This window comes from Apodemus sylvaticus, chromosome 7 (genome assembly GCF_947179515.1).
Source record: "Apodemus sylvaticus chromosome 7, mApoSyl1.1, whole genome shotgun sequence".
NCBI lineage: Eukaryota > Metazoa > Chordata > Mammalia > Rodentia > Muridae > Apodemus > Apodemus sylvaticus.
In genome coordinates this window covers 73065478-73090490 of record NC_067478.1, presented here as the reverse complement: position 1 = coordinate 73090490, position 25013 = coordinate 73065478, and the positions used below count along the sequence as shown (strand labels likewise).

General features: G+C 40.0%; 1 protein-coding gene and 1 pseudogene across 1 annotated transcript; both read left to right on the top strand.

The window, feature by feature from the left end:
• The first annotated feature begins 1210 nt into the window (after window positions 1-1210).
• LOC127689898 (heterogeneous nuclear ribonucleoprotein A3-like) lies at window positions 1211-2730 on the top strand (annotated as a pseudogene).
• Window positions 2731-6600: 3870 nt separating this feature from the next.
• On the top strand, window positions 6601-23174 carry Rcn2 (reticulocalbin 2). The gene is made up of 7 exons (XM_052188285.1): window positions 6601-6936; window positions 7304-7409; window positions 9717-9913; window positions 17249-17362; window positions 20630-20726; window positions 21566-21708; window positions 22172-23174. The coding sequence occupies exons 1-7, from the start codon at window positions 6682-6684 to the stop codon at window positions 22322-22324; spliced, it is 1065 nt and encodes a 354-aa protein (XP_052044245.1). The 5' UTR covers window positions 6601-6681; the 3' UTR covers window positions 22325-23174.
• Window positions 23175-25013: the final 1839 nt, after the last annotated feature.

Below are 25013 nucleotides of genomic sequence, written 5' to 3'. Positions count from 1 at the left end.
ATTCAGCTCAATGGGTTATTTAAAAAAAAAAAGAAGAAGACATGAAAGGAGGAAGAGAAGGACTGAGGTGGGAAAAGAGGAGGTCCACAGGAAGTAGGAGGGACATAAGCTAATGAGGGATGAATATAACCAAAATACACAATACGCATGTATGAAATTCTCAAAGACTAAATAATTGTTTTCAAAAGAAATGTAGACATTTACTGAAAATTTGGGGAGTGTTTCTAGGCCTCTCAGGTCACTCTGGTCCATGTTCCCCTGCATCGATACTAACTTCCTAACATCCTGGTATCATCGTAGACGATGATATACTAATTTATTTTAGTATGAGGCATATCTGTCTGAAATGACTTAAATGCCCCTCCCCTTCCCAAATTCATGTTGAAATTTAATTCCCTATGCAAGTTGTGTTTTAAAAGGTGGGGCCTGCCCTGAGGTTCTGCCCTGTGAATGCTCTTGTGTACCCGTGAGGACTCCACATGCCGGGCTCTCAGGGACTGTGCCATCTTGGAGGCAAACAGTCCTCCCTAGATACTAATTCTGCTGGCACCTTAATCTTAGACTGTTCTTCTTCCAGAACTACAAGGAATATATTTCTGTCCTTTATAAATATAAAAAGTACTCCTGGCTCAGGTATTTTGCTACAGCATCACCAATGAAACACACACACACACACATACACGCATGCACGCATGCACGCACGCGCACACACGCGCACGCGCACACACGCGCATGTGCACATGCACACTATTCACAGGAAACTCTGGTCAGTTATATATCAATTGTGATTAGTAATTACTAATGAGGATGAGATTTCTTACTTAAGCTACATTGTATCCCTTCTTCCTTTGTTCTTTTATTGCCATTTTTAGCCAACTTTTACCCCCTTCCTTATCTTCTACATTTTTTTCCAGCTAATTTGGTTAACTGAAGCTTCAAGCACCTGTTTTTAAAAGCTGTAGGCCAGGACTCTTGAGGATTAACAAAAGCACAAGGCTTAGTGGAGGCGCCTAGGGAGGGAGCTAGACTGCTTGGGTGTAAGGCTCACAGCTACCATACATACACTTTATCTTCCAAATACCACACCTTCTGAGCTATTTTTGAGTGTGTAAGGTGCATGGTTAATAATATAAGATCTGGCTCTTCTCATCCTCTCTTCCTCTCTGTCTCATATTGAACTCCAGTTGGAAAAGGCGAGTCCGATCTCAAAATGGAGGTAAAACTGCCTCCCGGGCGTCCCCAGCCTGACACGGGCCGTTGCCGCGTTGCTGCCGCAGCCTGGGCGGAGGAGGGCCGTGATCCAAAGGAATCAGAGCAGCTGAGGAAGCTGTTTAATGGTGGTCTGAACTTTGAAAACACAGATGATAGCTTAAGAGAACATTTTGGGAAATGGGGCACACTTACAGACTGTGGTAATGAGAGATCCCCAAACGAAAACTTCCCGAGGCTTTGGTTTTGTGACGGACTCTTGAAGAGGTGGATGCTGCAATGTGTGTTCGGGCACACAAGGTTGATGGGCGTGTGGTGGAACCAACGAGAGCTGTTTCTAGAGAGGATTCTGTAAAGCCTCGTGCCCATTTAACGGTGAAGAAAATTTTTGTTGGTGGTATTAAAGAGGATACGGGAGAATATAATCTAAGAGACTACTTTGAAAAGTATGGCAAGATTGAAACCATAGAAGTTATAGAAGACAGGCAGAGTGGGAAAAGGAGAGGATTTACTTTTGTAACTTTTGACAATCGTGACACAGTTGATAAAATTGTTCAGAAATACCACACTATTAACGGGCACAATTGTGAAGTGAAAAAGGCCCTTTCTAAACAAGAGATGCAGTCTGCTGGATCACAGGGAGGTCATGGAGGTGAATCTGACAACTTTATGGGTCATGGAGGAAACTTTGGAGGTGGTGGAGGAAACTTTGGTGGAAGGGGGGGGCTATTGGTGGTGGAGGTGGTGGCAGTGAGGTAGTCATGAAGGTGGTGATGGTGGAGATAATGGATTTGGAGGTGATGGTGGCAAATGTGGAGGTGGTCCTGGTTATAGTAGTAGAGGAGGTTATGGAGGTGGTGGACCGGGATATGAAAACCAAGGTGGCCGGGCGGTGGTGGCACACGCCTGTAATCCTAGAACTCTGGGAGGCAGAGGCAGGCGGATTTCTGAGTTCGAGGCCAGCCTGGTCTACAGAGTGAGCTCCAGGACAGCCAGGGCTATACAGAGAAACCCTGTCTCAAAAAAAAAAAAAAAAAAAAAAAAAAAAAAAAAAAAACAAATCCAAAAAAAAAAAAAAAAACCAAAAACAAAAACAAAAAAACCCACCCACCCCCAAAAAAAAGAAAGAAAGAAAGAAAGAAAACCAAGTCAGTGGATATGGTGGTGGAGGAGGAAGATATGAAAGATATGATGGTTACAATGAAGGAGGAAATTTTGGTGAAGGTAACTATGGTGGTGGTGGTAACTATAATGACTTTGGAAATTGTAGTTATCACCAACAATAAAATTACAGACCCATGAAGGGGGGCAGTGCAGGTGTTAGAAGCTCAGGCAGTCCCTGTGGTGGTGGCTGTGGATCTGGAGGTAGACATAGTGGATATGGTAGCAGAAAGTTTTAAAATAAAACAGAAATGGCTACAGTTCTTAGCAGGAGAGAGAGCAAGAAGTTGTCAGGAGAACTGCAGGTCACTTTGAGACAGTCGTCCCAAATGCATTAGAGGAACTGTAAAAATCTGCCACAGAAGGACCGATGAGCCAGTCAGGAAAGTCACCGCAGCTTAAACAGGAAAGCCTTCCTGTTCAGGACATCATAGCCACAGTTTGCAAACAGTGCAGCTGTTGATGAATGCAAGGTAATGTCAGTTAGATGTGCATTCCTGAGGTATTTCATCTGCTGTAACTTTGTCTTTTTCTTTTCATTACATCAGGTATATTGCCCTGTAGATTGTGGTAGTGGTACCAGGAATAAAATTTTAAGGAATTTTTAACCTTTCAAAAAAACAAGTCTCCTGGGATGTGTGCACACCCTATGGAGATAGAGAACAAGTTGGGAAAGACACTCTGTCTATTAACTACTGACTTTAGAGCCAAAGATGAACCAGTGAAAATGACAGAGGGCCATAAATGTGAATTGCCGGAAATAGGGGAGGAAGCTATCATTACATTTGACTATGGGGACAGATCTGTGTTTAATCTGAGGGAAATCTTTAGTGCAAGGCAATCACTTTGAATTTCTTTGAAGCATTTCTAATGGGTTATTGTGATTTTAGGGGTCCTTATCCCCCTTTGGATACTCCTTAGAAATGAACCTACTTTCTGAGTATAATATACACCTACCACTTAAGTATTCTCTGTCATTCTCTATGACTCTACTATAACCCTGGAATTCTCACATCTCCTCTCCAAAGACTGACAAAAGACTTAACAACCAAGAAAATCCCCCTAATTGTGTGATCATTTGCTCTGTTCCTTTGTTCTCTGTGTATTCCATCAGTGTAGCGTTGTAAACCTACTGAGTTTGTTATCTTTTCTGCTTAGCTTGTTTATTGTGCCAAATCTCATTCATTCTGGTGAAAAGCCCCCCATAAACATAAGAAGTGCACACGCCACATGTCCGGTGCGCATTGCTTTGTTTTAGAAACCGCACTTTCTCGTAAAGAACAGTGTATCAAACTCAAGAAGTATGAATTCCACAAATGCCTTTTCTGGATCGTACAGTTGACTCTAGTACACATATATAAACCAATGCCAATAGAGCCAGACTCGCTCACTCACAAAAATATAGAGAACTTCTTTTATTGGTAAGGCGTTTTAGAGAAATCACAGTTTCTGATCTCAGACTTCCCACAGCTTTGTGGTCAAGTTGATGGTCACAATATACTACTAAACACCATAGCAGAGGAACATGTTAAGCACAAAATAGAAGAAAAGACCTCCGAGGTCAACAATTTTGCATCCCAGGAAGTTGAGGGTCTCCTTTAGGAAACATGTATAGGGTCTGGAAGACAGAGATGTTCTAGAAGAAAAAAAGACAAAAGGTTGAACCTCCTGTGGTCCAGAAACCTCAGAAAGACTAGTATTCCTAAGAGTAGTGCGTGCTGCAGATGGGTTTTCAAGTGACATTACATAGTGGCAGAGCTACAGAGTGAGTGCTTGGGTTTGAATTCAAAGTCATCTGTGATATTTCTCTTTTCTAATTTTTTTAAGATTATAATGTAAATTACATTTTTCCTTTCCCTTTCATCCATTCAAACCCATTCACCTACTCCTCCATGCTCTCTTACATTTCACTGGCCTCTTTTCTCTAGAACTTTCTATGACATCATACTGCTTGCTAGCAAGGCAAACTACTTTACATGTTATATGGCACTATCCATATAAAGTTCAAGAACCATTTATCCATGATGAAATAGGCCATCCTTCTCTCTTCTCCTTCTGCCAAAGGAGACTTCTCTGTGCTGCCCAGGCTGTCCTTGAACTTACGATTCTTCAGGTGAGTCTCCTTCCCCAGCCTCCAGTTGCCTGAGACTGCAGGACATGTCTCCGGATGAGAAGAGAGAGACTCAGTGCCAGACAGATTTCACAAGTGTAAGTACACCTCAAAAAAGAAAAAACCTTGACTTTCCAGGAACAGTGGATTCATGCCTGCAATCTGACCACTCGAGAGGCTGAGACTTGCCATGAGTTTGAAGGCCAACTCACCTTACTATCTTAAAAAAAAAAAAAAAAAAAAGGAAAAATTCACTAAGTTGCATCCTTAATATTTGTGTACTTTTTAATATATAAATATATCCTAATAAAAAGTAAATAGAATATTGAAAATTAGTTTCTGTGTTTTCATATTTTTTCACAGGCTACCTACTTGAAATATATTTTTTCTCTAAAGAGAAGTAATTACATGCAAGTGGCAAAAGATTAGTTTGATGTCTCTTGAATGTACATTTTTACCATACTCTGTTTCCAAACAATTCTCAAAAAAAACCTGGATTTATGGATCTAAGTGGTATGGATCTAAGCAGTTTTTCTCCTGCCTGGATCTGTCTGAAACTCTGAAGAAAGCAGAGCCTGAGAGTTTCCAGCCAGAGATGCACGCAGCCGTAGAGATGCACACAGCCAAAGACTCTGCCTTGGGGTGGGAATGGGCACACGCCTGAATCCTGTGAAGAGCCCTTTAGTGCCCAAAGATGTCAAAATAAGGTCTCCCAAGTTAGCTTAACCTCTTTCCTACACTTGAGGGAGAGAAAAATAATATATAAGAAAGAAAATAGCTAAAAGAAAACAGAACCTATGTTTTCTAATGTTCATTACACTGATACTTCATAATCATTCTAAATTCCATGTGCTCCAACATCTCCATCTGCTGAGGCCATGAGTTTAAAACAACCTCTCCAAAACTTTGTATCCAATCCCCCCTGACTGAATTAATCAGAAGCCTGTCAGAATTTACCTTTTACTTGAGAATAATCTGTTCAAAAACTGAGTTCCTTACATTAAGTAAAATTATCTTATTTTTCAGACTACCACAAAAACCCAGAACTGAAATAAAATGTAATATGACCCAAAGATGAAGGTTTTATTCCTTTAATGAATTTGAATCTGAAGTGTTGCCTGTATTTATGCTCTGCTCTGGTATTTATAATGCTGCTTTATACTGGTATTTATCTTTGCTCTAAAAACCTTTGAATGATGGTTTCTGGCCAAACATAAGATTCCACTCTGGCCCCAAAAAATTCTGTAACTCATAACCACACAGTTTTCAGTTTGGAACAGGATTCCTGCTCCCAATTTAATGGCTGTGAGATGTGAAAGACAATCCCCTCCCTCAAAAAAAAAAAAAAGTCTTTTCTATTTTTCTGTACTTTTCTGTGTGTATTTTCTGTGGTTTCTGTAACCTGTTTTTCTTCCTCCTATGGATGAAAACATACATTTACCAAACAGTTCACAATATGTACCAGTTACTATTCTAATATTTAACTCGCGCTTCACACCTATTTAAATGTCTCCAACAACAAAAAAGAAAAAGAAAAAAAAGAAAAAAAGAAAAAAAGAAAAAAGAAAAGAAAAACCGATGCCTATTTTATAAAAGCGCAAAGAGGTTCTTACGGGACCAAATAATTTAACCAGGTCATATAAATTGAACATCAGAAGCAAACATCTGGCTGCAATTCCTGATACTGTACTTCCTGCTGTGGGGAAATTAAGGCACACTGAAGCCTGGGAAATGAATACTGCGGGTCTGTTCCTCGGGTAAAGATTTTTCTGAGATACAATACTTTATTGTTTTGCACCAAAATCTCCGGGCTCTCTCTCCCACTGATGGAAGCCAGGACAGAGACACGGAATGCCCAAGGAACTTCCCGCCAGGAACGAGACTGAAAGGAAAAGGCAAAATGCTGTTGAATTGGGGCTATATTCCCAAGGGTATGGCGGCAGAGGTGAAGGGGCCCGCGGGGGTCTCGCGGTCCCAGCAGCTGGCGGGCCTGCGGGTTCTAGTGGGAGGCAATAGCAAGGTCCCGCCCCAGGGCAGCACGGCCCAATCAGCAACAGGTACAGCGCTCTGGACCCGCCCCCGCCCCCGCGGCCATATAAGGCAGGGCCTGGCGGGCCTCAGCAACGCAGTAGTCTCCAGACTTCACGCTGGGCTTGTGGAGTCCCGGCCGCCGCCGCGGAGGCCCCCACCCCGCCCCCCACATGCAGCGCCGCCCCTCTGTGGCCGCCCGTGAAACAAGGCTGCCAAGGCCGGGCTCCGCCTGCCTCCCTCCTCGCGGCTTTCCGCGTCCTCGCCAGGCGGGCGCGATGCGGCTGGGCCCAAGGCCCGCGGCGCTGGGGCTGCTGCTGCTGCTGCTGTACGCCGCGGTGGCCGGCGCCAGCAAGGCGGAGGAGCTGCATTACCCGCAGGGCGAGCACCGGGCGGACTACGACCGCGAAGCGCTGCTGGGTGTCCAGGTGAGGATGCCAGGCTGGGTTCCGCATCGCCCTGTGCTTTGTCCTGTGACAAAGCGGGACGACCAGGAGAGGCCTTAGCGAGAACCGCCTGACAATGAGGTCCGGGCGGGGCTCCGCTTGGGCTCTGGGAGACCCTGAGGCCTGTAAAGCTGGTAGTCCTGTTGCAGTCCCAGAATTAGATTCTTTCTATTCCTGGATCCAGAGACAGGATCACTTAGAGTGATAGTGGGGGCGGATTGAAGAGAATTGTGGGTCATCCTGAAACCATTGGGGCAAGTGAGGCATGTGGTAGCTCTCTTTCTCTCCACCATTACGCCCCACTGATTGTAATGCTTGATTCTCCTGTGTGTGGTTTCCCTTCCCAAAGGAAGACGTCGATGAGTATGTTAAACTTGGCCACGAAGAGCAGCAGAGAAGATTGCAGTCGATCATAAAGAAAATTGACTCGGACTCTGATGGCCTTCTCACTGAAAGTAAGGACTGTCTTGCACCACTAACAATGGAGAATGCTCTTTATAGATTAATGAACATTTTAAAACTGTTGTCTGTTGGATTCTACTAGATTGCTGGTGTTCTAACAAGCTAAAAGTATCTGATATGAAAAATAGGTCTTGTGCCTGGAAGGCGGGCTTTCTCCGATGGTATGTAAACATTATTGGCCATAAGAGGATAAATTTGCCAGTCAGACCTTGAGACATCCTCTTCCTCACATCACTTTTCTCATTGTCCATAGTATAATTCACTTTAGAGACATTTGCCCAAACCTTTCTTAGCACATCACATGATACAGTGCTCCTTCAGTATGTAGAATTTTAAGAAATTTATTAGTTTATTATAATGATGAGCAATAGAATCCTATCTATTGAATGTGAATTATATCAAAACATTAAAAAAAAGTTGGTGCTGATAGGGGCTTAGAACCAGCTTATCCACCTCTTCATAGAGATGAAGAAAGTCATGTACAGGAAGGAAAACCTTATTTTCAAATAAATGGCAAACCCGGGAGCAGAATTCAGCTCTTAGTCGTAATTCAACTTTTAATGTTCTTCATTCAAAACAAACAACAAAAGAGTGCTCTTAGGTACGATCTTAGCAGAAATGGAATGTAGAGAGTGTGAAAGAATGTTCTAAGGGAATTGCTAGCAATCCCCCAGCCCTGTTAGATTCAAGTGAGTCTTGAATCTATCAGTATTCTATCTATACTGTCAGGTATTCCGGGTTGATCTTTTGAAGGTTCAGAAATTTGTCATGTGACAAGTTGCTTGTAGTGTCTCTCCTTTAAATGTTGTTCAGCATCCAGGTAAAGAAGTTATGGATGAGTATGTCGTCAATAAATTGCCACACTGGTGCCCTCAGGTTTGTTCCTGTTAAGCCTCTAAACTAATAGAAGGATATCTGTCTGTCTTTTTTACAAATGGAGTTGATCTGGAAGACTAATAGTCTGATCTTCATTTTATAGGTAAAGAGCTTAAAAGGTAAACTATCGTTTAGGGCCAAGCTGCAATATGAGCCTGTGCTTCTAGTCCCTATTACATTCTTTTTTCTACTGTACTCCACTAAGTCCCATAAGGTAGAAGAATGGCTGGTGGTGCTTAAGGAAACACAGGCCTCTGGAGGACCCTGAAGAGAACTTTACTGGTTTGAATTTTGAGGGCCAGGGCTGGGAGTCTAAAGCCGGGCCCAAAGGCCCTGAGGCAAACTTAAATCAGGGAGTAAAGACCAGCTTGGGCAATAGGGAGAGACTTTAAAAATAGTACAAGTTCTTAAGTGGTAACAAAATACCATCATTAAAACTCTGAAGCCAAAAGCAGGTGAGGATCTATAGACTCTTAGCTATGAAACCTTGGGCCTTTCTGAACCTCAATTCTATTAATTGAAATAATGATGATTATAAGTTGGGTCAATGGATGGTTGCATAATAAATATTAGGGTTTTGGAGTGGGGAGTAGCAATCTTCTGTGCATGTCTATGTACCTGAGCCCCTACAAGCCAGCAGAGGAGCCGCAGTCTTTAACCCTAGTGGTACATCACCTTTAAACCAAGTGCTGTACACTCATGCTCTTCTTGCTAGTGTTCGTTGTAACCTCTGTCTTCTATAATGCAGTGTAATAATTGCCTCTGTGAAGAAATCATTAATCTGAAAAGGGGCATTTGAAATTTTCGAACTTGTTCTCCACACCTTCAGGTACCAAGATAATACCGGAAAGTATTATCAAATTATACAAGAAAGGCAGAAATTATTATTACTACTTTGTTGAAATTTCTTCCACATGCAATAATGCTTAAAGGAACTATACTAGAACAGCATTTCTCTACCTTCAGGGGCTTGACTACTGTTCACAGTTTAAAGCATGTCTGCTAGAATATCTTGATTAAGGTGTGATGGATACAACTGTGATCAATCCCAACTCTTGTAAGGCAGAGGCTGGAGGATTCTGAGTTTGAGGCTAGTCTGGTCTGTTCTAGTAACAATAGTAAGTTCTAGACCAATCCAGGCACATAGCAAGGCTTTGTCTAAATAAATAAATAAATAAATAAGCGCATGCTTCATGTGTACATAAATATATGTGCACATACATCTATGCTTCTTAAGAGGTATGATAATTCCAACATTCTTGGACTCTGCAAGTTCTCCCCACATCCTTATTTTTATCAATACTATTAGGCCAGTTTTCAGGTTTTTTTCAAAAACTGAAATTACTTTTTCAAAAACCAGTTAGAAATCTTCACTCAGATTGGAATTCTTGTGAATATTTTTATGTTCTGGGAAATTCTCACAGATGAACTCAGTCAGTGGATTCAGATGTCTTTTAAGCATTATGCTATGCAAGAAGCCAAACAGCAGTTTGTTGAATATGACAAGAACAGCGATGGCACTGTGACATGGGATGAGTACAACATTCAGATGTATGACCGCGTGATTGACTTTGATGAGAACACTGCTCTGGATGACACAGAAGAGGAGTCTTTTAGGCAGGTGAGTCCACACTGCTCCTTTTGAGCACATCCTTCTCTTTATCCCCTGTTCAAGTGAGCACAAGAGGCCTGAGGTCCTAGACTGCTGCTTTGTCATTGGCAGTCACCACTCCAGCGGGCTTCGATGGTTTCCTTTTAGCCAGTCATAGGACTCTTAACTCTAGACCTAAGTTATTCCTGCATAACTTTTCACTAATTTGCCCACATTTCCAGAGTTACTCCTTAAGTGTATTTTGGTAATACTAATATATATCTCAGCATTTTATTTTTTAAAATAATTTAACAATCAGCTTTATATCATATTTACATTTGGGGGGGAGAATAATTCCATCCTTTAAAAATGAAATAAAATTTAATTGTAGCAAAATAACTATAACATTTTTCATTATTTATTGTTGTGTGTATTCCTATTTGGGCTCTTGTGGAGGTCAGAGATCATCCTTGGCAGTCAGTCACCATGTTTGAGACAGAATCTTCTGATCACTGCATATGCCATGGTAGCTGGCTCTTGAGCTTCTCAAGTTGCACTGTGAGTGAAGAATGCTTTGATCACAGAGCATGTCCTACTTTACATGGGCTCTAGGGAACTGAGCCCAGGTCCTCACATGTGTGAGCAAGCCCTTTACCTACTGAGCCATCACCTCTTACATTTACCATTTTACTTTTTTTTTTTTTTAATGGTATTGAAGATTGAATCCAGGGCTTTGTGCATGGTAGACAAGCACTCTACTATGAGCTATTTCCTAGCCCACTTGAAACATTTGAAAGAGTTTTCAATAGTGCTATGTTCATCTTGTTCAACCAGTTGATCAAACTCTTTATTTTGCAAAACTGGATTCTGTACCCACTGTACCCATTAAACAAGAACTCCCTGTCTCTACTCCCACCAGTCCACCATCTGTATATTCACCTGTTCCAGGTACTTCATGTAAGGAAAATCATGTTTGTCTTTTTTATGACTATTTCACTTAAGATAATGTCCTCAAAGTTTATCCATGTTTTAGCATATGTCAAAATTCTCTGTCCAGAAAGGACATATTCTAAAAAGACCAGATAGCTGCCAGGCAGTAGAGGTACAAGCTTTAATCCCAGCACTTGGGAAGCAGAGGCAGGCAGATAGATCTCTGAGTTCGAGGCCAGCCTGGAATATAGCATGAGTTTCAAGATAGTCAGGGTTACACAGAGAAAGCCTTGTAGAAAACAACAATGACAACAAAAACAAACAAACAAACAAACCAAAAAAAAAAGTTACAAAAAGACCAGATATTCAAGTAGGTAGGTAGGGGCATGTGTTTCTCGGCCATATTTTGTTTATCTTCTTGGATTCTTTCTTTTTTATTATTCTTTGAAATTCTCATATACTTATATAATGTGTTTTGACTGCCCACCAATCTTTACCTCTTCCCAACTTCATGCCCTGTTTTTTTTTTTCTTTTTAATCCTGTAATAAGTGTGGTATACAAGTCTCTCTTTTAGATCTTGCTTTTGATTATCTTGGGTAGAGAAGTGAGATTATTGGATTGCCTCTGTTTTTAGTTTTTGAAGGTACTGCAGTGCAGTTTTCCATAGTGTTACATTATTTATAATGGCTCATTTCTGAAGACCCAGTACAGTCTGTTAAGTTTTAATTCTGTTTAAGCAAATATGCAGCTTAAACAGAAATGAGAAGAACTTGTTTGTTTTTGTTTTTTGAGACAGGGTTTCTCTGTGTAGCCCTGGCTGTCCTAGAACTCACTCTATAGACCAGGCTGGCCTCCAACTCAGAGATCCACCTGCCTCTGCCTCCCAAGTTCTGGGATTAAATGTGTGCACCGCCACTGCGGTTATTTTTATTGAGTTTTCAGGAAGAACTTTTCAAGACTTCCAGGAAGTCTGTTAAACCAAAAGTATATCAATATAAATGACTATATGCTTGAGAAATTAATATTTCAAAAACATTTTAAAGGATTTTTTAGTGTAAAAAATAATAAAAATAAAAAATATTTTCTTGTAAATGATCTGTCCCAGAACTCGTTGAGGTACTTGGAAATCATTTGAGCTTTTTTTGCTTCATTTGCATCTGTGCCTCTCAATTTTTATGATGGTTATCATTTACCATTTTATATATAGTATTTATTTTAGAATTGCACTGGCTAGGTGAACTATATAAGCTATTTCTACTCCAGCTTTGTATTTGTCTGCTAATGATTTGGTTTTTGTTTAGATTTTTTGAGACAGTCTTATTTTGTAGCTTTGGCTATCCCAGAATTCCCCATGTAGACCACTCTCCCTCAAACTCACAGAGATCCACCTCCCTCTGCCCTTGAGTGCTAGGATTAAGGAGTATCCCAGCACTCCTGGCCTATAATCACTCTTAACCTGTCCGTATGTCACCTGTGTGCAGGTTAAGGTTTCTAGCCTACAAGCCAGTCTGCCTGGCTTCACGCCCAGCCTTACCACCATTCAACAGTTGCTAAACTTCCCTGGGTTCAATTTCCTCATCTCTAAAAGTGGTATAATCCCCACTGAGGATAGCAATGGTATACAATGGTGTGGGGAAACAATATACAGTAGCACTTGGAATGTTGTTCAGTTCTAGTTGAAAGAATATTGTAAAAGAAGCAGTACTTGGGAGGTGGAAGCAAGAATATCTCAAGTTTGAGGCATGACTGTCTTGGGCCAGTGAGAAGGCTCAGTGGGTAATGTTGCTTGCTGCCAAGACTTAGACCTGAGTTTACTCTCCAGGACCCACATGGTGGATGAAGAGAACTGACTGTCACAGCTGTTCTCTGACCTCCAAACATGTGCTTTGATCCCCCTTCCAAATACATAAATAAATAATGTTTTTAAAATGTAATAAAGAATTAAGATGTGGGTTGGTTGTTAAGACACTGGGTGCTCTTTGAGAGTATACAGGTTCAATTCCCAGCACCCATGTGGTGGCTTACAGCCTTCTACAACTCCAATCCTGGGGCTAGGATGTCCTTTTCTGGCCTCTGTGGATATCAGGCATGTATGTTGTACACTGATATACACGCAAACAAAACACCCAAACATATGGTTCATTTTTAATTTAATGGGGAAAAAAAAAGACCCCGTCTCACACAGAAGAAACATGTACACTTCACAGAAGTTTATATTTAATAAAAGTGTTTAGGCATTTGTTTACTGTATCAGCTTTAAATTAGTAAGAATTTAATTTGTAAGAAGAAGGTAAACTTTTTGCTTCCCTCTTCCTTATTTGAATTTTTATTTTCCAGCAGCCTGAAAGGACTGTAGGTCAGTTTCCATGCTGGATGGTACTCAGGAGAAGACAAGTGCTCAGGAGATTTGTGCACGTTCTCCTCAGCACCAGTAGAGTTCTGAGCTTTGCTAGAACCAGCATGTGCTACTGTGACCTTCCTGAAGGGAAGGGCAGAGACCTTAAATACAGTACTTTAAAATTACTCATTAGGGTATAATTTCCTGCCTGTTTCCTACCTTCCTTCCTCTCTAACTTCTTTTTACCACTCCAGAGAATTACTTTTCCACTAAAAAAGTGCATGTCCATACCACAGAAGGTATATGTGTTTCTGTATTCTTGGGAAGAATTTTATATAAGACACGATGGTCTTTGTTTAAAAGATGCTGACATTAAAGTCTTTGTTTTGAAGGTTATATTACACATTTATGGAAAATACAAATAGTCCTTTTTAAAGATGTGTTGTTCCAATGCTGTTTTCCTCATCAAGTGCTCAGTATATGTTGCTCTAAGTCTGTCTTTTAAGAATAAGCTAGGGGGAGAAATGGCTCAGAAGTTAAGAGCTCTTACTGCTTTTTCAGAGGACCCAGTGTGGGTTCCCAGCAGCCACAAAGGTTTGTAACTCTAGTTTCAAGGGATTGGGTGACTTATTCTGGCCTCTGAGGGCTCCAGCCCTAAAGCACTACACATAAATTCATGTAAGCACACACATATATAAAAATAAATATATGTTAATAAGTACAAGTTTTTCAAAGAATTCATTAAATGAATCTAAGTGTCCAAATGGAAATGATAATAGCCCCAAAGCAAACACTTAACAATAGGAATCCCATTGGTTATTATTTGACTAGGAATATCACTATTTTTTTTTCTGTTCTAGTCATAATTTTTTTAAAGATTTTGATAACTTATAACTTTCAAAAATTGGTGTAGAATATAAAGACAAACCCAGAGAAAATGTGCATTCTGGGTATGCTGGTGTATGACTTCAACCCCAGCACTCAGGAAGCAGAGGTAGACAGATCCCTGGGAGCTCTAGGCAGCCAAGGCTACACAGTGAGAACTGCCTTAACAAATAGACGGTAAAGGATGAGGAGTGACTTACAAACTGAATCAGACAAGAGTAAAGTAGTCATAAACGCATTTATACAAAATAAAGTTCTCTGTATTGAAATCTAGTAGAAAACTAAAATCAAATCGTGCCTAACTCTTATTTTTGATGAGTTACCATATAAAGAATATAGACTACATAGAGTAATTACCTCTTGTGAAATATCTGAAAAAGTGTTTCTGAGTAGTATGAAGAACACAAGTTAGTAATTTAAGCAGAGTAATCGAAGATTGGGAAGCTACCTGGCGAAGTTCAGAGTTGTAATTTTCAACTACTGAATACATGTATAAGCAACATTTATTTATATAAGATAATCATTGCATGCTTATTGTTAAGACCTAGAATTTTATCTAGGATCATAAATTATATTATATCCTCATATAAAATAACATTTGTTTATCCAAAAAATGCAGTTTGTTCTTTATAAATTTCTGTATAAAAAGAAATGATTAATACAGTTTTCTTATTACTGTATTTTATCCTCAAGTATGGATAAAATACAGTAATTTTTATCCATATGGAAGTGGATAAAAATGGAAGTGATTCTCAACTTCCTAATGCTGTGACCCTTTAATATAGTCCTCATATTATAGTGACCCCCAACCATAAAATTATTTTCATGCTATTTCATAACTGTAGTTTTGCTACTATTTTAAAATATAATGTAAATATATTTGCATTAAATAAGTAAGTAACTGATATGAGATCCCTGTGAAAGGGTCATTCATATCCAAGGGGGTCTCTACCCAAAGGCTGAGAGTCACTGCTCTAGTAGAGTGTAAGAAATTTATAAAAAGAAAATAAGAAGGTTGGATTTGTGAAACTTTCATTATTGTTGTTTTTTTAATTTACAATTCAAAAAATATATTTTGACTCATTTAATATGAGGCTCTTTTTTGATAGACTTCAGGATTTTTTAATTTTTTATTTATGGGTATGGGTGTTTTGTTTACATGTGTGTGCCATGTGCCTGCCTGGTGTCCTCAGAAGTCAGGCAAGGCATCAGATTCCCTGAACCTGGAGTCACAGAAGGACGTGAGCTGTCCTACCGGTCCTGGGGATAAAACCTTGGTTTTCTAGAACAGCCAGTGCTCTTAACCCCTGAGGCATCTCTCCAGCCTCAAGAGACATAATCTTAAACCGAAGCCCTGGCTGTCCTCAAACTTGTGATCCTCCTGCCTCAGCTTCCCAAATGCTGGGATTACAAGTGTGTGTCACCATGCCCAGCAGTATGCACTATTACTTAACTGCAGCCAAATGACCACGAAATATGACTCTTCCCAAACTGTTGGCCCTTTTTTCTCCTTCCTGTGCTTTCTCCTTCCCTACCTCTTTCAGCTTGTTGAAAGAGCTTTTCTTTCTATAGGCAAATTTGGCCGAAGTTAGCTCACTCTGCTAAAACTTTTTTTTCCCTCCAAATAGAAGGGTTCTTTCATAAGCAAATCTAAACAGATGGTGTTTTAAACAGTGACTGAGTCAAAAGACTTGGTTGATTCTACACAGGACTTCAAATTTTTATTTATCTACTTCTCCCCATGTTAAACCTGTTAAATGTAAACTACTTGATCTAAAATATTTAAAGTTATGAAACATAAAAGCAGCTATCAGAATCAGCTTTTTAAACTGTTATAATTGAGAGAATATGGCTGGCTTATGGAGTCTAGATGTTTGAAAACCAAATTCTTTAGGGGAGGCATCCAGCCTCTCCACTGGGTGTCAGTAAAATACCTACTGTTGAAGTAAATGACTGCTGACTAAGCTATTTTGGGGGGAAAAAAAACATGGTGGAACACATACAGTAAAAATGGCTAAAAAAAAATTGTTATTATGTTTTCAAAGATGAAGTTTACTACATGCAAGTTCTTTAGCACAGAAGGTGATTCCCAGAAATATTAAAAATTGAAAGTGTGTGGGTTAGTTAGCAACATCATACTGATGGTGTTCAGAGCTGGTGGCCACAGAATCATCCTGAGGCACCCTTAGGCTGAATAGTTTCTATATTTGAACACACTTTTAAAAGGAAAACAAAAAAAAAATGTTTGTTCAACTTCCAGAATAAATAATTAGTAAAGTGGGGAGCCTCCACATATGGTATCCACAGTAAATAAGGGGTCATTTTGCTGAGACATGTTAACATATTTTTGTGTGCCTATTCGTGTTTTTGTTTGTTTTTGTTTTTTGTTTGTTTGTTTGTTTGCTTTTTGAAACAGGGTCTTAATAATATGTAGCCCTGTGTGGCCTGGATCTGAGGGGCTGGCATTAAATCCATAGATATCCATGTGCCTCAGCCTTCCAGATGATATAACATATTTTTGAAAAATCATTTAGAGGACAAGAATCAATTTTTTAAAAAGTCTACCAAGATATGAGTGGTTGTCTTATGTTCATTGTTTTGGAAGCATTCCAAAATTGCTGGGCTGAATTAAATATCTGTGGCTTTTATTAAACCATGGCAGCTCAGTTATTCTGTTAACAGTCTAGGGCTTTATTGTTTTAGGGTTTGTTTGTTTGTTTGTTTTGAGACAAGATCTGGCATTTTAGCAGACTGGCCTCAGAGTCGTAATCTTCCTGCCTCAGTATCTGGAGTGCTAAGATTCCAAGTGTGTGCCATCACCCCTGCCTAATACTTATACTCTATTCAGTACACTTCAGGGTTACTATTTGGATTACATGGTAACAGCTGTCATACAAGCTTCTTAGAGATTTCTTTTTTTTCTAATTCATAGAAGAAGCCAAAGAGGTCAAACAGTTACCCTGCATGCACAGTTAGTGTCTTGCTAGAACCAAGATCAGGCTCTACCTGACTATGGTGCTTCTGTCTCTGTGATGCCTTATATGGATGTTTGTGATTAGCTCCTCCTATTTTCAGAAGGCTATTGTAAAGATAAATGAGATATAAAAATATGTACGTTAAATCTCGTGTAATGCTGCAGTCAGCAGGATCAGGTACTGAGATCCTTAAATTTGTTTTTTTTTTGTTTTTTTTGTTTGTTTTGTTTTCAAAGCTTCATCTAAAGGATAAGAAGCGATTTGAAAAAGCTAACCAGGATTCTGGTCCTGGGCTGAGTCTTGAAGAGTTCATTGCATTTGAGCACCCTGAAGAAGTGGATTATATGACGGTAAGGAACAAGCTTAACAGAATTATTGAGTGACTAAAACCTATATGCCAAGTTGTTTAAAATGAGTTGTAAAACGTCAGAGTGTGGAGACTTAACAGATTCAGAATATTCCAATACTCCCCACATAAGATAGAAGAGGTTCGAGAGGCTTCTGGTAATGGCGAGATGGTGGAGGAAGGAAGGAAGGATGTTGCTTTTCATCTCTGTGTCCGTCAGCAGTCCTGCTGTGGCTGCCTCCTCTGTCAGAAGCATCAAGGCTTTCCATCCTTTGCAGTTTTCAGACAGATCTTTTCCAGGTTTTTGAGATCGAGTCATCTGAGCTCCTGTGTGCTTTCCAGCCTCACTTACGAGAACGCTGGTCTGGAAGAGGGGATTGCATTTTGAGTGGTTTTCATAGGGCGGGAGTGGTGCTGCCATACTTTTGCAGTGTTATACATGGCAAGTCCTCATCCCCCGAGGACCTAAAGAACTGGTCTGGGAATGCCATTCAGAAGCCTGCACAAGGCTGCAGGCCCCAGCACCACAAATAAGTAATGGCTCAGCTCTTTGACCCTGAACAGTTGGATTCTAGTTTAACTATTCTAACACTTCTTGGGAAGCCTTACTTCCCATCACATAATAAGAAAGCTTTAATGGCAGTACATGTATACTGAGCTCTGCTGTGTGGTTTATTTCCTGAGTGTTTTATGGAGGGAGGTGTAGCTTTTTGTTGAGTAGGTAATGACCAGAATCTGCTGTCTTGAATAACAAGCAGTCACATCTTTCTCCATAGCTCAGTGGCAAGGCTGTGCCATTAGTGCCACTTTGCTTGTCATTGTGAAGTTTCTAATTTCTCACTTGGCACAAATGACATGACCTAGTTTAAGGCCAGTGCTAGGTGTAATTTAAATGCCAAAGCTGAGCTGGGCCAAGCTAACTGAGTTCTAGAAAGGCAGGCAGAGGATACTGGACCTTGACTTTTTAGAGAACAAGGAACAGTTGACTGGAGATGAAGAGAGCTGGGGAGAGCAATTAAAGAACAGGCATTATGCAATAGCAGCCTGGCAGGGGACGCACTAGATCATCAGTGCTTTGAAGACCTTGTAATAGCAATGGCAAGAATGTTGGTTTATGGCCGGGCAGTGGTAGCGCACGCCTGTAATCCCAGCACTTGGGAGGCAGAGGCAGGCGGATTTCTGAGTTCGAGGCCAGCCTGGTCTACAGAGTGAGTTCCAGGACAGCCAGGGCTATACAGAGAAACCCTGTCTCGAAAAAAACCAAATCCAAAAATCCAAAAAAAAAAAAAAAAAAAAATAAGTAAAAGAATGTTGGCTTACAAGTATTAAGAGAGAGCAAGGATCCTGAAGTTTTCAGCTTGTGTAAAAGTGTCACGGAGGGATGCAGCAGATGGAGCCCTCCTTGATGGTGCTGTCTGTGCTGTGGTAGAGCTGATGGCAGCACAAGCCATGTGAGCATAGTGTGGAGTCTCACTGAGAGCAGCTTCACTGATTCCTGCTTACTCACCTTGCTTGGTTTTGTACAGCCTTCTCCCCTCTTGTGTTGGGTGTGTTGGATATAGAAAAAGGCAGGGATATAGAATCAGTTACATGATTTTTTTTAATCATGGATTCAAGTTAGAATTTAGTCTGAAAGGTTTGTTCTGTTATATGTTTGTGGTACTGGGAATTGAATGTAGGCTTTTGCATGTTATTTACCTGGTCCTTATAAACTATGTCAGCTAGCCTTGAACTCATTGTGTAGTATGGACAGACCTTGAGCTTTCAATCCACCTGCCTCAGATTCTTTGGTCGCTGTGATTACAGGCCTAGCTTTGAAATATTTTTTTCAAACTAAAATTATTTTTAAAGTATGGCAACATTATTAAAATAAATCTGTTGTTCCCCAAGTATATTGCTTGAATTCATAACTTTAGTTGTATTACAAACTCGTTTCTCCTTTAAAAATATGATCTATATTTTAAAAAAGAATATGGTTTATAAATAAATACACTGTAGCACTATCCCAGAAGAAATGTATATAGACCCACCACCTAAAATATTAGCTTTATGAGATTCTCATGTTTCCTCTAAAACTAATCCTTAGATCTCTACCTAACCTCTTCTATATGCAAAATTTGTATAACTGGATTTTTAATATGTATTTTAATGTTGCTTCATACAGTTGTAGGTGAAACCCTTGGATTTGCCTAGACTGGAGATTTGAGACTGTATTTATTTTCATTACAGCTCAAATTCTAAAGTTTAGATTGAGAGGCTTAGGGAGCAGCAGGGGGTGAAGACATGAGACTAGACAGGGCAGTAATTAGAAGTAAAGCAGAGCTCTGGGGATGAGTCATCTCAGGACAGGAGATGGACCCAAGGAGGAGCGCGCCAGGGACTTGGGTGAGGCAGGAGCTGAAGGGAAGAAACACTCCACAGTGAGGAGGATTGGTTGCTCCGTGAGAGCTTGGTGTGAGTGAGGGACAGATTTAGACTGGAGAATGAATGTAGGCTTAGAAGTAGTAGGGAGACTGAGTTTGGAAATCAAGAGCTGCTTTCCACTCTGGGTGTCAGGGAGTCTAAGGTCATGTTCTTTGAGAGTTCCTACTGCATTGCAGAGCTAGTGGAGGTAAGGGGGCGGGTGGTCAGAAGTGGTATTCTTTTTCTTATATACATCTTTAATAATAAAAATAAATTACTTTTCCCCTTCCTCTTTCTCCCTCTCTTCCTCCAGACTACTCTCCCTCCAACTCCTTCCATGTCCCCCATCACTAAAATGGAAAGCTTCTTTCTTTAATGAGTTATTGTCACATATGTATATGTATGCATAAGTATATAGGTACAACCTGCTGAGTGCCTTTTGGGTGGGGGGGGGGTGTACGCGCGCACGTGCAGTCTCAGGGCTGACCACTCTATTGGATAGTGGTTAAGGTGCTCATCCTTATGAGTTTCTTGTAGCTCTCTGTCTAGCAGGAGACCCCGTGAGACTTTCAGAGATGGCATTCCTGAGAGGGAACAGAATGTACAGAAAGCAGGAGAGTGTGCTTAGTGCTGAGGGTGTTTATGGGAGTGAGATACAACTCTTCACAACACAAAAGAATAAAGATGTAACATTTGAAATTACTCAATACTTGGAGTTTCTTCTTCTGAGTTCTAGAATTTAGAAATTGTTTCCTATAAGTATGAGCGACCAGAATAATTGTTTATGAAAATTTCTGCAATGGGATCAGTCAAGGTGGGATTACAATGTTTGTGACAAGTATCTTTTCTTTGAATGAACATGAAATAGGAGTTCGTCATTCAAGAAGCTTTGGAAGAACATGACAAAAATGGTGATGGGTTTGTTAGTTTGGAAGAATTTCTTGGCGATTACAGGCGGGATCCAAGTAAGTTGCCTGAGGGTGATGGAGGAGGAGTGGGTCAGGGTTAAGTGACCGAGCTTATTGAGTGTGTGTGACAAGAGGGTTTGTCGGCATCACAGTTTATCTGACATGCTGCCTTACTTGGTTTTATTCCATGTACAGTTTCAAACATCATCCGTCCTTTTCTAGCAAATATGCCATTGTCAATTCAAAGAGGAAGGAAGGTTGTCTTTTTAAACAAACTCCTATGCCATTGCATGTAGGTCTTGAGAAAGGACATTATATACTATATATTCGGCTGAAGAGATGGCTCAGTCATTAAAGGCTAAGCTCACAACCAAAAATATACTATATATTAGTGTGTGTGTGATACACACACACACACACACACACACACACACATATATATATATATATATATATATATATATATATATATATATATATACACACACACACAACTGGAAGCAGCAGAATATCAAAGTTATCTTCAGCTGCATAGGGAGTTTGAGACTAGTCTCAACTCAGACCCTGTTTCAAAAAAAAGTTTTTAATTAAAAATAAATATTACCACTTAAAAATTAGGAAAACTGTAAATTGGGATATGTGGCAACACTTAAAAGAACTAATTAAATATGCAATTGTTTTAAAACTGAATTCTTTTATCTAACATCTCACTTTTGGAAATCTTTGCATATTTGTCCTTATTTCAGGACTGTTCTGTTAAGTAGTTCTGTTTCTTGGGTTTCCTTTATAGTAAACTTTATATTCACTTCCTTTATTTTACAGATATATGAAACTCATCACTGGTTTCATGTGATATTCTTATATATTTGTATTTGTTTTTTGCTTTTTTTCTTAAGCTGCAAATGAAGACCCAGAATGGATCCTTGTTGAAAAGGACAGATTCGTGAATGATTATGACAAGGATAACGACGGCCGACTTGATCCCCAAGAGCTGCTGTCATGGGTGGTGCCCAATAACCAAGGCATTGCACAAGAGGAAGTAAGTTATCAGAATTCCCAGTGCATGCTTTGTGTAACTGATAGGAAGGGAAACTGGAACCCGGATCCAAAGAAAGGAGAAATGGAATTATTTAAGATGGATACATTATTTTGTTTTGAATTAAATGATGAAACTCTCTCATATTATCCCCCCAAGGACACAAAGTTAAAGAGTACTAATCTTAGGACACAGTCCATAGGATGACAGCTGTGTCATATCTTTGGAGGCTGTGTTAGCCTTGTATTGACCATGTGTAGAGATGCAGAACCCAGTATAGACTAAATAAGAGAATCATGAGAGAAACAGTAGATAGACACAATGCATGTGTAATGGTTCTAAAACGTGGAACTTACTGAACTCCTATATGGTATACCTTACCTATATGGTTCTGACAAATTACACTAACATGTGAGCATTTTTCTTACAAAGACTGATTCTGGACACCTTTTGGTTTGTTTTAAAGGCTCTTCATCTGATTGATGAGATGGATTTGAATAGTGACAAAAAGCTCTCTGAAGAAGAGATTCTGGAAAACCAAGACTTGTTTCTGACCAGTGAAGCCACGGATTATGGCAGACAGCTCCATGATGACTATTTCTATCATGATGAGCTCTAGCTCCGGGGTGTGCCCGAGCAGGGTGGGCCTTTTGTAGTTTGCTACCAGCTTTCCTTTTATGATAAATATGGATGTTGTATTTTACACTCTTAAGTCTTACTACATCAGATGATCTAAATGTAGATTATAACTTTTGGCCTTTTTGAAGAAAAACAAAACAAGAACTTGTCATTTATTTCAAGACATATTGAAGGAGTAAAACATTAATATTGTGCCATGTGACCACACTCTTTCCTAAGTACTCCATCTGTGTAGCGCTGTGTTGTGGAGTGTGTGAGCTCTGTTCCTGTACTTGAAGACATGGGGGACTTAGATATGTCTCAACAATAGTATTTAAGTAGCACGTGATGAAGCTGACAGCTTTTGTTCTTGTACTAGTAGGCTTTTCAAACTGACAAAGGACAGTATGTTTAGGTTAGTGTTATATCTTCAGACCTTTAAAGGAACCTTCAGAAGGACTTAAACCTCACATAAATGTTGAGAAGTTCTACTTAATTTTAAAATGGTTTCTAAAAAGGGTTTTGTTGTATGAAATAGAACTTTATATTTTTTCATATGTATAGATAGTAATTATATTTAATGTATAACTATAGCATTATGGTGAGTGGAAATTGACATTGTCTAGAACTCTTCACTTTTGATTGACTAAAAATAAACTGTCCTATCTTTTTATATGTTTGGTTTTTTTTTTTAATTTTTTCAGATAAATCTTAAATTCAGCATGGGTTTCGTTATGTTAAACATTATTCATCCCTTTATTAGGTAGTGAATGTTCTCAATTGTTAATTATTCTTGGTACATAGTCTTATTTGCCTTTTTTTTTAATAAAAAGAATTATGTTATAATTGAATGTGCACCTGAGATATTTTCAATTACTTTTATGTTGAGTGTGATTTTTGCATTTTGGTGCTTAAAATAATGCTTTTGCTTTGTTTGAGATGCTAGGTGTCAACCCCAGGGCCTCTGGCATTCTAGAGAAATGTTCTGCTATTGAGATGCAAACCCTCTAGCCCCAGAGATAATCTTAAGCATTATGGAAGCTGAGAGAGGGCCTCACTGAGCACTTATCCACACCCAGACAATTGGGACCAGCATGCCTTTGTTAGAGTGGAGGAAAATAGGTGAGAAATTAACTTTTTGGGCTTGTGACTTAAAAGAGATAGTTCTTCTCTTTGCCTTACATCCCTTTTATTTATGGGTGAAAGTCAGTTGAGAAGTTGTTGGTTATTTTTCAGGTTATCATTCAGATGACACACGGTGTAGCTCACCAAGCCCTTGTGAGTATTTGAGAAACCCCATTCCCCGCCCCCAGCTCTTTTCTGACAGAGTTGACTACCTGCTCCTGCCTGTCTTTGCTGATGTCAGACATAGATGCAAACGGTAAAGTCAGCATTAGTGAGAGGTGTCTCACCCTAGTTTAAGGATAACGGTCTCACCCTAGTAGCTAAGGTTTTCACCCTCACCCACAGCATCACAAACCTCTAGCAGCACAAGAACTGAGTTACTGTCATCACTCGTTTTGTCACTGCTCAGCCTCCCTGACATTGCTTAAGATAGCTGCTCTGGTTATGTTAGTAGATTCTCTAAAGCCCATGTCACAGATATTAGCCTATCATATACAGATTTAACTTCAATCCTTAGCAGAACTGCTTTCACTGAGTTAAGCTAACATTGCCCATTCAGCATAGATATACAGATACAAAATTTTTGGTGATTGTTAGGGCTTACCAATATCTGTACTGTTCTCCTTAGCATAAAGGAAACTGTGATTCGTAACTCTCTTAAGGTAGGCAGTGACTGGCTCCAACCAGCTGAGTATAGTTGTTACTCCCTGACTAGTCAGGGGCAGCCGCTTTCCGCTATGTGGCACTGTGGAAATACTAGAGCCATGGAGTCAAATGTCCTTGATTGTTTAGTGGCCATATGGAGAACAAATGGACCCACAGTCGAAATAAGCTTTTTATATACATAATTTTAATTATGCTAGACTAGAGATTTGGAGAATTTTTTGCTGTTTTTGAACCACAGTAGGACTCAGCCTATCCTAAGTGAAGATTAGCATTGAAGAAGTAACTTCTATAGGCATTTAAGCAAAAAGAATCTATTAAAACAAAATAGAAGCCTGGCGGTAGTGGCGCACGCCTATAATCCCAGCACTCTGGGAGGCAGAGGCAGGCGGATTTCTGAGTTCGAGGCCAGCCTGGTCTACAGAGTGAGTTCCAGAACAACCAGGGCTATACAGAGAAACCCTGTCTCGGAAAAAAAAAAAATAGAACTTTAGTTTGTGTTTATTTTTTTGAGCGAGCACTCCCAGGTAGGCCGTGAGTGTGCCCTCCTGCTCCCCCATACAGCTACACAGGTCTTGCTATCCATGTCTTGTCCTGCAGTAGAGCAGTCAGGACAAGCCACACTTACTGTCATCCAAATCCCCTGTTGTACAGTAAGATTCGTTCTTGGTGTTCTATGTAACACAGCTGTATAGTATGTACCGCAGGAATAGTTTCCTTGTCCTTAAAGATGGTGCTGCAGCAGGGCATAGCAGCACAGGCCTGTAACCCACACTGGTTGGTGGAGTGCCTGCCTGAATATATAAAACACTGGGCTTGATTGATAGCACTACGTTAAGATTGGGAAGGTAGAGGCAAGGGGATCAGAAATTCAGTTTTTATACTCACTACATAGACTGTTC

What these genes read in the sequence shown, in the direction of transcription:
- Rcn2 (XM_052188285.1), top strand. Translation starts at nt 6,682, where the DNA reads ATGCAGCGCCGCCCCTCTGTGGCCGCCCGTGAAACAAGGCTGCCAAGG. An exon ending in AAGAGGAGTCTTTTAGGCAG is followed by an intron (nt 9,914 to 17,248) that starts GTGAGTCCACAC and finishes TTGTTTTCAAAG; the next exon opens with CTTCATCTAAAGGATAAGAA. An exon ending in AAGAAGTGGATTATATGACG is followed by an intron (nt 17,363 to 20,629) that starts GTAAGGAACAAG and finishes AACATGAAATAG; the next exon opens with GAGTTCGTCATTCAAGAAGC.